General features: G+C 45.1%; 1 protein-coding gene across 3 annotated transcripts in view; it reads right to left on the bottom strand.

Moving 5' to 3' along the window:
• Window positions 1-238: 238 nt before the first annotated feature.
• LOC140495700 (uncharacterized) overlaps window positions 239-14,638 on the bottom strand; it is a 47,208-nt gene continuing 32,808 nt past the window's right edge. For all 3 annotated transcript variants that reach the window (XM_072594696.1, XM_072594698.1, XM_072594697.1), the window contains exon 9: window positions 239-2,125. In XM_072594696.1, coding sequence (XP_072450797.1) covers window positions 1,280-2,125 — 846 coding nt within the window. In that variant the 3' untranslated portion in view covers window positions 239-1,279. The remainder of the gene's footprint in view (window positions 2,126-14,638) is intronic.

The raw sequence follows: 14,638 nt of genomic DNA, 5'->3' as shown, positions 1-14,638 counted from the left end.
ATATTTTTTAAAAAGCTGTCAAATAAGCAACATTTTCTCTTGTGTTCATTTGTTTCAACAAACTGATGGAAGTCTGGAGGGGCAGTCATCAAAAATCTTGGTCATTATTTGAATAGAGAATGCCCTTCAAATGTTTTGGTTAAGTCAAATAATTGGCAAATGCAAGGTGGCTTGGTTTTACGTAGAAACAATTCCATAAAAGCCTCAGGGGCTATTGACACACTGTGACCATTGGACATAAAATAAATAAGATGTATTTCTCCAAATTCTCTTTCATATAATTACAATATAATTTACTACTCATATGAACAAAATTGATGTCCGCTTTGGTTTTCTGACTGTAGCTGAACCTTCTCTGATTTTATACAATGCATTGCTGTACAGATTAGACTTCATCCTTGGATTATGCTAAGGTTAACTGTTCTCAGTTAGGGTTGGTATGGATAGGATCATTCCAATTTCTGTCAACACCCCTAGGTCAGGACAAGGACAATGAAAGATGGTTTCTTCTCTTGATGGCTTGCTATGACCCACCAATAACACGTGTGCAGATGTGGAATTTTAATAATGGATCTGGAAGCCATACCAGTTTCTACTTTTGGCTTCTCCCATTGTATTTGGGATCCCCATGAAAGTGATATACCACCTTCTTCAGTCCCTCTCGCCAGTCACCCAGTCATCTTCCAATCCTAGTACACTTGCATTGCTTACCACTGTGTATTTCCCATCTGGTCTAAGCACTTTTCTTCTCCTACCCTTGGCAGTGCCATTCTATTCCAAGTCCCTTGACCAATATTCCCCCCCCCCCATATATATAGACAACAGGAAGTCATAGTTTTTCAATCTCTTCCAGGTTACTTTCTTAGAAGTTGCCTTTTGTTGCAAAACCCATTCTTCAATATTGATATTGTCTGCTATGAATCATGGTCACTTCATTGCCTCCGCACTTTTAACTCTACAAAACATCAATGCATTCAGGAAAGAAAGGGTGGGGATAAAGGAAATGAGAATTTGTTTAAACATAACCAAGCTGCAATGTTACAAATTCTGGACCAGTAACAGTGAAAAGCTGACATAGATACTGATACTCTTAATAATGTTTAACATATCAAGATATCACTTAGAAAATACAAATGCTTTAAACTAGAAACCAGAAAAAATGTTGAAGATTTCTTCCAATTTCAAAAGTCAGGATATCCTAAACAAAATGAATATAAAGACATTTTCTGGTTTTGAGGTAAGCCCAAACATTCGTTCATTTATACACATCAAATAATTTTCAATGTGGCTCATATCCAGAGAGTTGCATACAGTCAGATGGTGAGGTATGAAAGGTTGGCTTTTTACCCAAGCCCTGAAATTCATTGTCATTTATAAATTGAGTGAATTTTGTGAATTGTTCTTGATCTTCCAGATTGCTATTTCGAGTCTGATCATCAGCTGTTGTCAAGTCACAAGTACATTGGGAACACAAGTCTTTGGTTTTTAACAAGTTGGAGATTCCATCACCATAAGCATCCACATCAGAATCGTCTTTATCAGAATCATCATTAAAACAAAGTTTTACTGTACTTAGAGGAACATCAGCACTTTTCCAAAGCTCTATGCTCATGGGCTCTACCTGAGTTTCTTGGAATGAACTGAAGTTGTATTGCAAAGTCTTTCCTATTGGGTCATTTTCAAGAGCATTGCTGCTTCTGGCTTCTTTATCATCTCTTAAACTTGACCAGGACTGTACATTATGGAGCATTGGACTTTCAGGGCTGTTCTGCTGTGTAATGCTTGTACTGTTCCTATCTTCAAAGGATGATGTTAGGTAGTTTGGAAGGTCACCCACAGTCCTATAGGTGCAGGCATCTGGCTCATTATTGGAAAAGGGCAGGCAGTTACATTCATAACTTCCACTATTGAAACTATTACTTTGGTAGGAAGCATTTTCACCCATGTCAGTTGAACAGTTAGTTGTGGTGAGCTGTAAGTTTTGGGCAGGATCTGTGCTCTGAAATTTCAACTGATAATCATTTGAGGTTTCATCATTCAAAAGAAATGAAATGTGATCACCTTCTGGATTCTCATTTGACTCCTTGCATTGCAGATTCACGTGCAACTCCTCAGAAATAATGGCCTGTTCCGATGAGAAAGATATTTCCTTAGTTATTTGTGGTTGTCGATGAACTTTTGCTGGAGAAGGAAAATATCTGTTGAATTATAACTCAATATTATGGACAAAGATTTATTTGGATTATTGATCGGATATTTGACAACCCAATGAATGTTAGGGGCTGTGGCCAAGGATTATTATCTCTCTCACTCTCGAACAAAGAGGGAGAAATTAGACTTCTGTTTGCAAATTTCAGGACATAAAGAACGAACTGTAATAGCTTTAGCAAGTTTGGAAAAGGAAAGTGCAGGAAAAGCAAACTTTGGCCCCATTAGCAGGGCAGCTGAGTGATTAATGAAGGAAATGAGGAAATGGCAAAGACTTTGAACAAGAATTTTGAATCTGCATTCACAGCAGCAGTCCACAAAGAGCATCACAAAAATTGCAGAAAATCAAGGAGCATAAAGGAGGGAGGAACTTACAAAAAACACTATCACTTTACACCAAATACCAGGGAAAGTAATAGGATTAAATGGTAGCAATTCCCTTGGATCTGATGGCCTGCACCAGAGCAAGATACTTCCTTTATCTCTTTTGAAGAGTAGCACATCAGTTAAAATAGCTGACCATCACTGCATTGTGCTGTGAGAGAGCAGGTTGACAGGGAAAGCTTATGAGTTTACTCCTTCTTAACTGTGGGCAGTGACACTGATTGTGAGGCAGCAAAAGGGGATTATTTTAAGCGTTTGCCAGTAAGAGCGAAATACAAATATCCTTAGCAACACACATTTGACCAGTGAGTCCATGCACTTAAAACCAAAGCCACCTAAAAATTATCCTACCATAATGAGGTCATTCTCGTTGTGGAGTTCAAAATCTCAATATTCTTTCCAATTCATGTCAAGGAACAGGGGGTTGAAAGGCCAAAACAAGCAGTAGTTCTGGCTGGTGATTATGAGCTCACACACAAGCATATTAACTCAGGGAAACCGCCACAGTTCATTCATGATCACAGGGAGAGGTAAAAAGCCCAGAGACAAAACTGGGCAAAAATGGAGGCCAGACAAAGCTGCCAAATGCCATTAAAAAAGTAGAATTATATGGGAGAGAGGTGAGAAATCTCCCCAAATACTTCCACTGCAGGAAACCAGTGCATGTGAATCAAAGTGGTTAGTTCCAGCTTGCCCCAGAAACAACAAATCCAGGGGTTGTAAGTTTATCTGGTCAGTGCCTGCTTTAGCTGACATGACTCAGGTTTCATTCTCACAACTCAAAGACTGAAAAATTGCAAACTGCCCTTCACTGTCTTGCCTGTATTAATGACTGTTGTGGTTCTGTTCGCCGAGCTGGGAATTTGTGTTGCAGATGTTTCGTCCCCTGTCTAGGTGACATCCTCAGTGCTTGGGAGCCTCCTGTGAAGCGCTTTTGTGATCTTTCCTCCGGCATTTATAGTGGTTTGAATCTGCCGCTTCCAGTTGTCAGTTCCAGCTGTCCACTGCAGTGGCTGGTATATTGGGTCCAGGTCGATGTGTTTGTTGATAGAATCTGTGGATGAGTGCCATGCCTCTAGGAATTCCCTGGCTGTTCTCTGTTTGGCTTGTCCTATAATAGTAGTGTTGTCCCAGTCGAATTTATGTTGCTTGTCATCTGCATGTGTGGCTACTAAGGACAGCTGGTCGTGTCGTTTCGTGGCCATGTGTCAGATACAGACCACCAGTCAACAACCCACAAGCCAGGGACACAGCCAGACAGAACAGATTCAGGATGATCCAGGTAATGATTACAAACGCTCACAACAGACTTCACAAATACAGGCAAAAAATTGCATGCCAAAAATCGTTAATTTCAAAAACCACCAATCAGGAATGGACCCGGACCATAGAACAGGCCGTCACCATAGGACGGAACAGGACCACACACCGCAAAAAAACGGCACTAAAAGATAAAATGACCAAACTAACCCACAACAGAGAGGACACCACAACACACACCTGGGTTAGAAACCTCTCCCACAGACAGCTCACAGACATGGAAAGAACAATACTGGCCAAGGGACTCAACTATAACCACAGGGACGCCAAGACAGCAGACTTCCCAGCAGCACCAGGATGCACACTCAGGAACAATGGACTGACAGAAGAGACACAACAAACTGTGAGACAAAGTATCGTACCACTGATAACAAGGAAAAGACAAACACATAACCTCAACACCAAGGAGAGGGAAGCACTAAAATCACTAAGAAACGATAAGAACATAATCATACTACCAGCAGACAAAGGCAGAATGATGGTCATCCTGGACAAAGCAGAGTACATCGAAAAAGCGCAAGAACTACTTGCAGATACCAACACCTACCAAAAGAGGGAGTTTGACCCCACCCCACAGCTCATCAATAGGATAAACAACACACTACAAAAAAACGGACAGATAACTAGGTTTGACCTACAAAGAATGAAACCTGAAAGCAACAACACCCCCAGATTCTATGGACTACCGAAAGTGCACAAATCAGACATCCCACTCAGACCCATAGTATCACTACCAGGGACACCATCACACAAACTGGCCAAAGAACTACAGCAGAAACTGAAACACCTGATCAGCGGATCCAGTCACTCTATACAATCGACACAGGAATTCTTGGACATCATCAGAAATATACACATAGACAAGGAAGAAACCATGGTCTCATTCAATGTAACGGCACTGTTCACCTCTATCAACAAAACCCTAGCCAGAGAAACAATAGCTAACCTGCTGGACAGACATAACAGACAACAGGACGTTGAACCTATCAACAAAGACGGCATACTCAAACTACTGGGCCTGTGCCTTACAACACACTTCATATTCAACAACAAAATATATGAACAAATCAACGGCCCACCCATGGGCTCACCCATCTCTGAACTCATAGCAGAAGTGGTAATGCAAAGATTAGAACAAACAGTCTACCGCAAATTCAACCCAAACTCTGGGTCAGATGTGGATGACACCTTTGTAATCATTAAAAACACCGAAATAGAGAACACACACCGGATCATCAACGCCACACTCACAGGAATCCGATTCACTAAAGAGGAAGAAAAGGACAACCAACTCCCATTCCTAGACGAGATGGTACAGAGAACACCTAACGGAGAATTCACCACAAAGGTTTACAGGAAAGCCACACACACAGACCAAGTCCTAAACTATGAAAGCAACCACCCGAACACACACAAAAGACGTTGCATCAAGACACTGTTCAAAAGGGCCACAACACACTGCAGCACACCAGAACTGCAAAAAGAGGAAGAAGAACACCTATACAATGTATTCCCACGCAATTTCATCAACAGATGCCTAAGGGAAAGACAACGGAATGAGGACATGCCACAATCCAAAGGACTAGCCACACTACCATACATCAAGAGCATTTCCGAATTGACAGCCAGACTACTGCGACCACAAGGACTCATAACAGCACACAAACCAACAGCCACTCTCAGACAACAACTCACCAGAACGAAGGACCCAATACCCAGCAAGAGCAAAACCAAAGTAGCGTACAAAATCCCATGCAAGGACTGCACAAAACACTACATAGGACAAACAGGAAGACAGCTAACGATCCGTATCCATGAACACCAACTCGCCACGAAACGACACGACCGCTATCCTTAGTAGCCACACACGCAGATGACAAGCAACATGAATTCGACTGGGACAATACTACTATTATAGGGCAAGCCAAACAGAGAACAGCCAGGGAATTCCTAGAGGCATGGCACTCATCCACAGATTCAATCAATAAGCACATCAACCTGGACCCAATATACTGGCCACTGCAACGGACAGCTGGAACTGACAACTGGAAGCGGCAGATTCAAACCACTACACATGCCGGAGGAAAGATCACAGAAGCGCTTCGTAGGAGGCTCCCAAGCACTGAGGATATCACCTAGATAGGGGACGAAACGTCTGCAACACAAATTCCCAGCTCGGCGAACAGAACCACAACAACGAGCACCCGAGCTACAAATCTTCTCACAGACTTTGTACTAATGACTCCTCTGCCACCATCCTCCACTTTCTTTGTAAGCTCTTTACCTGTGGTTTGTATGTGTTTACTGTTGCGTTTCAAAGTTTTTTCAGGCATTTAAACACCACTGTCTATCACTCAGGAAAACCTTGGAATCAAACTTTCCTTCATTTTCATGCAGTTAACTTTAGATTAGATTACTTACAGTGTGGAAACAGGCCCTTCGGCCCAACAAGTCCACACCGCCCCGCCGAAGCGCAACCCACCCATACCCCTAACCTAACACTATGCGTAATTTAGCATGGCCAATTCACCTGACCTGCACATCTTTGGAGTGTGGGAGGAAACCGGAGCACCCGGAGGAAACCCACGCAGACACGGGGAGAATGTGCAAACTCCACACAGTCAGTCGCCTGAGGCAGGAGTTGAACCCGGGTCTCTGGTGCTGTGAGGCAGCAGTGCTAACCACTGTGCCACCGTGCTGCCGCTGAATAAAGCTTTATTCCTGATGAAGGACTTTTGCCCGAAACGTTGATTTCGAAGCTACTTGGATGCTGCCTGAACTGCTGTTCTCTTCCAGCACCACTAATCCAGAATCTGGTTTCCAGCATCTGCAGTCATTGTTTTTACCTAGGGAATTCCTAGAGGCATGGCACTCATCCACAGACTCTATCAACAAACACATCGACCTGGACCCAATATACCGGCCACTACAGCGGACAGCTGGAACTGACAACCGGAAGCGGCAGAGACAGGCCACTATAAATGCCGGAGGAAACAGCACAGAAGCGCTTCACAGGAGGCTCCCAAGCACTGAGGATGTCACCTAGACAGGGGGCGAAATGTTTGCAAGACAAATTCCCAGCTCGGTGAACAGAACCACAACAACGAGCACCCGAGATACAAATCTTCTACCAAACTTTGAAGACTGTGTATGCCGCAGGTGGAGAGGGAACCAATGAGAGGGAACAACATCCTTACCAATCTGCCAGCTGCAGATATTTCTGCCCATGACAGTATGGGTAAGAGTGACTACCACACAGTCCTGCCTTCACATTGAGAATAACCTCCAGCGTGTTGTGTGGCACTATCACTGGGACAGACTCAGAACAGATCTAGCAACTCAAAACTGGGGATCCATGATAAGGCACTGTGGGCTATCAACAGCAACAGAATTGTAGTTCAGCACAATCTGTAACCTTGTGGCCTGGCACATCTCCCACCCGTCCAGTACCATCAAGCCAGGGGATGAACCCCTGGTTCCATGGAGAGTGCAGCAGGACATGCTAGGAACAGCACCAGGCATACCTGAGGGTGAGGTGTCAATCTGGTGAAGCCACCAAACAGGACTACTTACATTGCAAACAGCATAAGCAGCAAATGCTAGACAGAGCTAATCGATCCCATAACCAATGGATTGCATCTAAGCTCTGCAGTCCTGCCATATCCAATTGTGAGTGGTGGTGGATGATTAAACAACTCACTGGAGGAGGAGGCTCCACAAATATCCCCATCCTCAATGCTGGAGGATCAGTGCAAAAGATAATGCTGAAGCTTTCGCAGTAATCTTCAGCCAAGTGCCGAGTGGATAATCCATCTCGGCCTCCTCCTCTCACCCCAGCATTCAACCAATTCGATTCACTCCACGTGATATTAAGAAATGGTTGGAGACACTGGATGCTGCAAAGGCTACAGGCTCTGACAACATTCCAGCAATAGTACTGAAGACTTGTGCTCCAGAACTAGCTGCTCCCCTAGCCAAGTTTTTCCAGTACAGTTACAACACTGGCATCCATCCGACAATGTGGAAAATTGCCCAAGTATGTCCTGTACATACAAAGTAGGACAAATCTACTCTCCATCATCAGTAAAGTGATGGATGGAAGGTATCATCAACAGTGCTATCAAACTGCGCCTGCTCAGCAATAACCTGCTCACTGATGTCAAGTTTGTGTTCTGCCAGGGCCATTCTGCTCTGACCTCATTACAGCCTTGGTTCAAACATAGACAAAGAGCTGAATTCCAGAGGTGAAGTGAGAGCGACAGTCCTTGACATCCAGGCTGCATTCAACGGAGTGTGGCATCAAGGAGTTCCGGCAAAACTGCAATTAATAGGTATCACGGGCCAAACTCTCCACTGGCTAGGGTCATATCTGACACATAAGAAGATGGTCGTAGTTGTTGGAGATCAGTCGTCTCAGCTCCAGGACATCTCTGCAGGAGTTCCTCAGGGTGGTGTCCTAAGCCCAACCATCTTTAACTGATTCATCAATCACCTTCCCTCTATCATAAGGTCAGAAGTGAGGATGTTCGCTGATGATTGCACAATGTTCAGCATTGTTTGTGATTCCTCAGATACTGAAGCAGTCTGTGCCCAAATGCAACAAGATTTGGACAATATCCAGGCTTGGACTAACAAGTGGCAAGTAATATTTATGCCACACAAATGCCAGGTTATGACAATCATAAATAAGACTGAATCTAACCACTGCCCCTAGGCATTCAATGGTGTGTTACCATCACTGAATATCCCACTATCAACGTTCTAGGAGTTATCATTGACCAGACACTAAAACAGGACTCACCACATAAACACAATGGCTACAAGAGCAGGTCAGAGAGTACTCATCACCTGAATCTTCAAAGCCTGTCCACCATCTGCAAGGAATAAGTTAGGAGTGTGATGGAATACTCCCCACTTTCCTAGATGAGTGCAGCCCCAAAAACACTCAAGAAGCTTGATGCCATCCAGTACAAAGCAGCCCACTTGATTGGCAATGCATCTACAAGCATCCACTCCCTCCACCAGCCATGCTCAGTAGCAGCAGTGTGTATTGTCTACAAGATGTACTGCCGAAATTCACCAAAGATCCTCAGACAGCACCTTCCAAACCCATGACTACCTTCAGCTAGAAGGACAAGATCAGCTGATATATGGGAACACCACCAACTTGAAGTTCCCCTCCAAGTCACTCACCATCCTGACTTGGAAATATATCACTGTCCCTTCACTGTTACTGGGTCAAAATCCTGGGATTCCCTCCCTAAGGGCATTGTGGGTCAACCCACAGCAGGTGGACTCCAGCAGTTCAAGAAGGCAGCTCACCACCACCTTCTCAAGGGCAACTAGGGATGGACAATAAATGCTGGCCCAGCCAGCAGTGCCTTCAGGCCACAAAATTAATTTGAAAAATTGAAATTAATCAAAAATGTGCTGCAACTGACTGGAGTTAAAAAGAGAGGAGGGCTGTGTTACTTCCTCTCCTGTTTATAGCAACACATCCTTGTTCCTTTAGTGTTGCTAGGGTAAAACGCTGGAATGGCATACCTCACAGCATTGTCTGGTTTAGGAATCATTTTCCTCATGCCTCTAAAATGCCGTGTGCTAAATGTGGCTAAATACATGTTGCTAAATACTTGTTTGTGATAAATCCATATGCAAACTTGTTTTTCTTTGGTGTTGGGTCACAGGTGCTATGTTACATTCTAGTCACGCCAGAAAAACAGCTGATCAAAAATCCATACACTGAAGACCGCCTCTCAGCTACTTCATTCTGGATCTGACAATTCATTCAATCGGGTAGGGTAAAAACAATGACTGCAGATGCTAGAAACCAGATTCTGGATTTGTGGTGTTGGAAGAGCACAGCAGGTAAGGCAACATCCAAGGAGCTTCAAAATCGATGTTTCGGGCAAAAGCCCTTCATCAGGAATAAAGGCAGTGAGCCTGAAGCGTGGAGAGATAAGCTAGAGGTGGGTGGGGGTGGGGAGAAAGTGGAGTACAATAGGTGAGTGGGGGAGGGGATGAAGGTGATAGGTCAGGGAGGAGAGGGTAGAGTGGATAGGTGGAAAAGGAGATAGGCAGGTAGGACAAGTCCGGACAAGTCATGGGGACAGTGCTGAGCTGGAAGTTTGGAACTAGGGTGAGGTGGGGGAAGGGGAAATGAGGAAACTGTTGAAGTCCACATTGATGCCCTGGGGTTGAAGTGTTCCAAGGCAGAAGATGAGGCGTTCTTCCTCCAGGTGTCTGGTGGTGAGGGAGCGGCGGTGAAGGAGGCCCAGGACCTCCACATCCTCGGCAGAGTGGGAGGGGGAGTTGAAATGTTGGGCCACGGGGCGGTGTGGTTGATTGGTGCGGGTGTCCCGGAGATGTTCCCTAAAGCACTCTGCTAGGAGGCGCAAAGTCTCCCCAATGTACAGGAGACCGCATCGGGAGCAATGGATACAATAAATGATATTAGTGGATGAGCAGGTAAAACTTTGATGGATGTGGAAGGCTCCTTTAGGGCCTTGGATAGAGGTGAGGGAGGAGGTGTGGGCGCAGGTTTTACAGTTCCTGCGGTGGCAGGGGAAGGTGTCAGGATGGGAGAGTGGGTTGTAGGGGGGCATAGACCTGACCAGGTAGTCACGGAGGGAACGGTCTTTGCAGAAGGCGGAAAGGGGTGGGGAGGGAAATATATCCCTGGTGGTGGAGGGGAGAAGCTGCCTTCTTGAACTGCTGCAGTCCACCTGCTGTGGGTTGACCCACAATGCCCTTAGGGAGGGAATCCCAGGATTTTGACCCAGTAACAGTGAAGGGACAGTGATATATTTCCAAGTCAGGATGGTGAGTGACTTGGAGGGGAACTTCAAGTTGGTGATGTTCCCATATATCAGTTGATCTTGTCCTTCTAGCTGAAGGTAGTCATGGGTTTGGAAGGTGCTGTCTGAGGATCTTTGGTGAATTTCGGCTGTGCATATTGTAGACAGTACATGCTGCTGCTACTGAGCATGGCTGGTGGAGGGAGTGGATGCTTGTAGATGCATTGCCAATCAAGTGGGCTGCTTTGTACTGGATGGCATCAAGCTTCTTGAGTGTTGTTGGGGCTGCAGTCATTCAATTGCCCTCTCTTTGCTGTTAGAGAATCTTGCAATGGGGCAAATGGCCATGATGGTTGTTGTTGTATATGGGACTGACAGTCTGCAGGGCTTAATGCTGAAGAGCATCATAAACTCCACCCACAATAATAAACTCATCTGTCTGGGCCACCTCAGAATCTCTGTACCAATGTCTGTCATATCAGTGTAATCTGTAACATGTAAAAAACAATATCTTGTTATCTATAAATTAATCTAATCTATCTGTTAGAGGAAAACCACTTTCTAATCTACCGTATTAGACTTAGCTGTTACCTAAAATGATCTTGGAGTCAAAACATTTTGGGAGTCTTCATTTCCTGTTGTATTTGATCACACATATCACTGCTGTACCTCGGATAAAAGATCCCACTCAGAATACACTTGCACGTCTCATGCAGATGATGACCAGAATCCCATAACTCTTATCAGCTTTAACCTTACATGTAAATCTATCGAGTGTGATTTCACGGGTCAGTGAAGAGACGTGTACCACCCTTCCCACATTGCAAACATTGCCTCCATGCTAGGTGACCTGAAAAAGCCCAGCCAATATGCATTGCTGGAGACCTAAATGAGCAGAAAGTGTGGGACTCTACCTTTCAGTGAGAGGTTGACCCATCCTTAAGTGCTGTCAGTCAATCCGAACAACCTTTCAAGCACAGGGAAGCACACTGCTCTACATGCTTCAATAGAAGTATTTTCTTTCTCCACTAATTCTCTTCTCCAGATGGCATTCAGTTCTTCATGGGTATTACATGTATCCTCAGGTATGCCATTTGATTTTCTTATTAATACACATGTAGGTGGACTTTACACACCCATACTTGTGTTTGAAAGTGAGGGAATTGGAGGGGGGGTGTCCACAAATGTAGCATATGGCCCCCAAGTGCGATCCCATTTTCCCAAGAGGCTACTCAGTGGTGGAGGCATTGGGGGAATCTGCCCACCCTTGGGACTACTGACCTCCTTAAATGATGTTTGTCGGAAAAACCTATCTGTCTCACTAATGTCCTTCAGGGAAAAAAATCTGCCATCCTCACCTGGCCTAGCCTACATGTGACTCCAGAGCCACAGCAATGTGGCTGACTCTCAGTTGCCCTCTAAAATAGCCTAGCAAGCCATTCAGTTGTATCAATCGCTACAAAGTCTCAAAGAAATGAAACTGGACAAATTACCTGGCATTGACCTAGGCATCGGAAAAGACAAAGACAGAAACAGCCCTGTCGAACCCTGCAAAATTCTCCTTACTGACATATGGGGGCTATTTCAAAATTGGGAGAGCTGTCTCACAGACTAGTCAAGCAACAACCTTACAGAGTCATAATCACAGAATCATGCCTCAGAAACAATGTCAGAGACACTACTGTCACAATTCCTGGATAGGTCCTTCCCCTCTAAGACAGGCCCAGCTGAGGTGGTAGCACAGTGGCATATAATCGGGTGGGAGTTGCCCTGGGAGCCCTCATCATTGACACCAGACCTCATGAGGTCTCAAGGTGTCAGATTAAACACGTACAAGGAAACCACGTACCATCCTTCCTCAGCTGATGAATTGGTACTCCTCCATGTTGAACAACACTCAGAGGAAGCACTGAGGGCAGCAAAAGCACAAAATGTACTCTGGGTGGGGGATTTCAATGTCCACCATGGAAAGCAGCTCAGCAGCAGTACCACAGATAAAGCTTGGGCAGTGTTCCAGCTGTAGTAGTATGCAGGGTCTCAGGGAACCCCTGAGAGATGGACTTTGTGGCTTTGTTTGTCTGCTGGCGAGGATTCATGGTGGAGGCAGGGAAGTGATCGGGACATTTCATTTCCTTTTGGGTGCTTCTTTTATTTCTGCTTCTGTTTTAATCCTGTTTCTTGCATATTAAGACGGCGGTGAAGAATGGCAGCTTTGTGTACTTTTCGCTGCACCTCTGCATCCCTGTACTCGAGAACACATGACAAAGAAATCTAAATCTAAATCTAAATAGCTGATAGGCTTCAGCAGGTGGCGAGGGAACCAACAAACTTGACCTCATCAAATCTGCTGGCTGCAGATGCATCCATCCATGACAGTATCAGTAAGAGTGACCACTGCACAGTCCTTGTGGAGACAAAGTCCCCCCTTCTCATTGAGAATACCTCTCATCATGTTATGTGGCACTACCACTGTGTTAAATGGGACAGACTTTGAACAGATCTAGCAACTCAAGACAGGACATCCATGTGGCTCTGTGAGCCATCAACTCAATAGAATTGTACTCCAGCACAACCTACAGTCTCATGGCCCAGCGTATCCCCGACTCAACCATTACCATCAACCCTGGGTATGATCCATCTTGACCTCCTCCTCTCACCCCAATATGACAGATGGCAGTCTTCAGCCAATTCAATTCACTCCATGTGATATCAAGAAATGATGGGTGGCACTGGATACTGCAAAGACTATGGGCCTTAACAACATTTGTGGGCGGCACGGTGGCACAGTGGTTAGCACTGCTGCCTCACAGCGCCAGAGACCCGGGTTCAATTCCCGACTCAGGCGACTGACTGTGTGGAGTTTGCACATTCTCCCCGTGTCTGCGTGGGTTTCCTCTGGGTGCTCCGGTTTCCTCCCACAGTCCAAAGATGTGCAGGTCAGGTGAATTGGCCACGCTAAATTGCCCGTAGTGTTAGGTAAGGGGTAAATGTAGGGGTATGGGTGGGTTGCGCTTTGGCGGATCGGTGTGGACTTGTTGGGCCGAAGGGCCTGTTTCCACACTGTAATGTAATCTAATCTAATCTAAACATTCCAGCAATAGTATTGAAGATTTGTGCTCCAGAACTTATTTATCCTCTATCAAAGCTGTTCTAGTACAATTATAATAATGGCATCCACTGAACAATGTGGAAAATTGCCCAGGTACGTCCTGTACCCAAAAAGCAAGACAAATCCAGCATGGCCAAATGCCACCCCATCAGTCTACTCTCGGACATCTGTAAACTGATATAAGGTGTCATCAACAGTGCTATCAAGCAGCACCTGATCAACAATTGGGGATTACAAGAGGATTACAAGAGTTTGGGGATTACAAGAGGAGGTCAGATGCTAGGAATACTGCGGTGAGTAACTCACTTCCTGAGTCTCCAATACCTGTCCACCATCTACAAGGCACAAGTCAGGAGTGTGATGGAATACTTCCCACTTGTCTGGATGGGTGCAGCTCCAACAACATTCAAGAAGCTTAAAACTATCCAAGACAAAGCAGCCTGTCCGACTGGCACCACATCCACAAGCATCCACTCTCTCTTAACCTCTGAAGCTCAGTAGCAGCACTGTGAACCTGATAGAAGATGCACTGCAGAAAGTCACCAAAGATCCTCAGACAGCACCTTCCAAACCCACAACCATTTCCATCAAGAAGGACAAGGGCAGCAGATACATGGGAACATCACCTGAAAGATCCCCTCCAAATGACTCACCATTCTGAATTGGAAATATATCACCGTTCCTTCACTACTGCTGAGTCAAAATCCTGAAATTCCCTCTCTCAGGGAATTGTGGGTCAGCAGTGGGTCATATGGACTGCAGCGGTTCAAGAAGGCAGCTCACCCCCACATTTTCAAGGGTAAATAGGATGGGCAATAAA

Source organism: Chiloscyllium punctatum, chromosome 25, assembly GCF_047496795.1.
Source record: "Chiloscyllium punctatum isolate Juve2018m chromosome 25, sChiPun1.3, whole genome shotgun sequence".
In the NCBI taxonomy this organism is placed as follows: Eukaryota; Metazoa; Chordata; class Chondrichthyes; order Orectolobiformes; family Hemiscylliidae; genus Chiloscyllium; species Chiloscyllium punctatum.
This window is presented reverse-complemented; position numbering and strand designations above follow the sequence as displayed.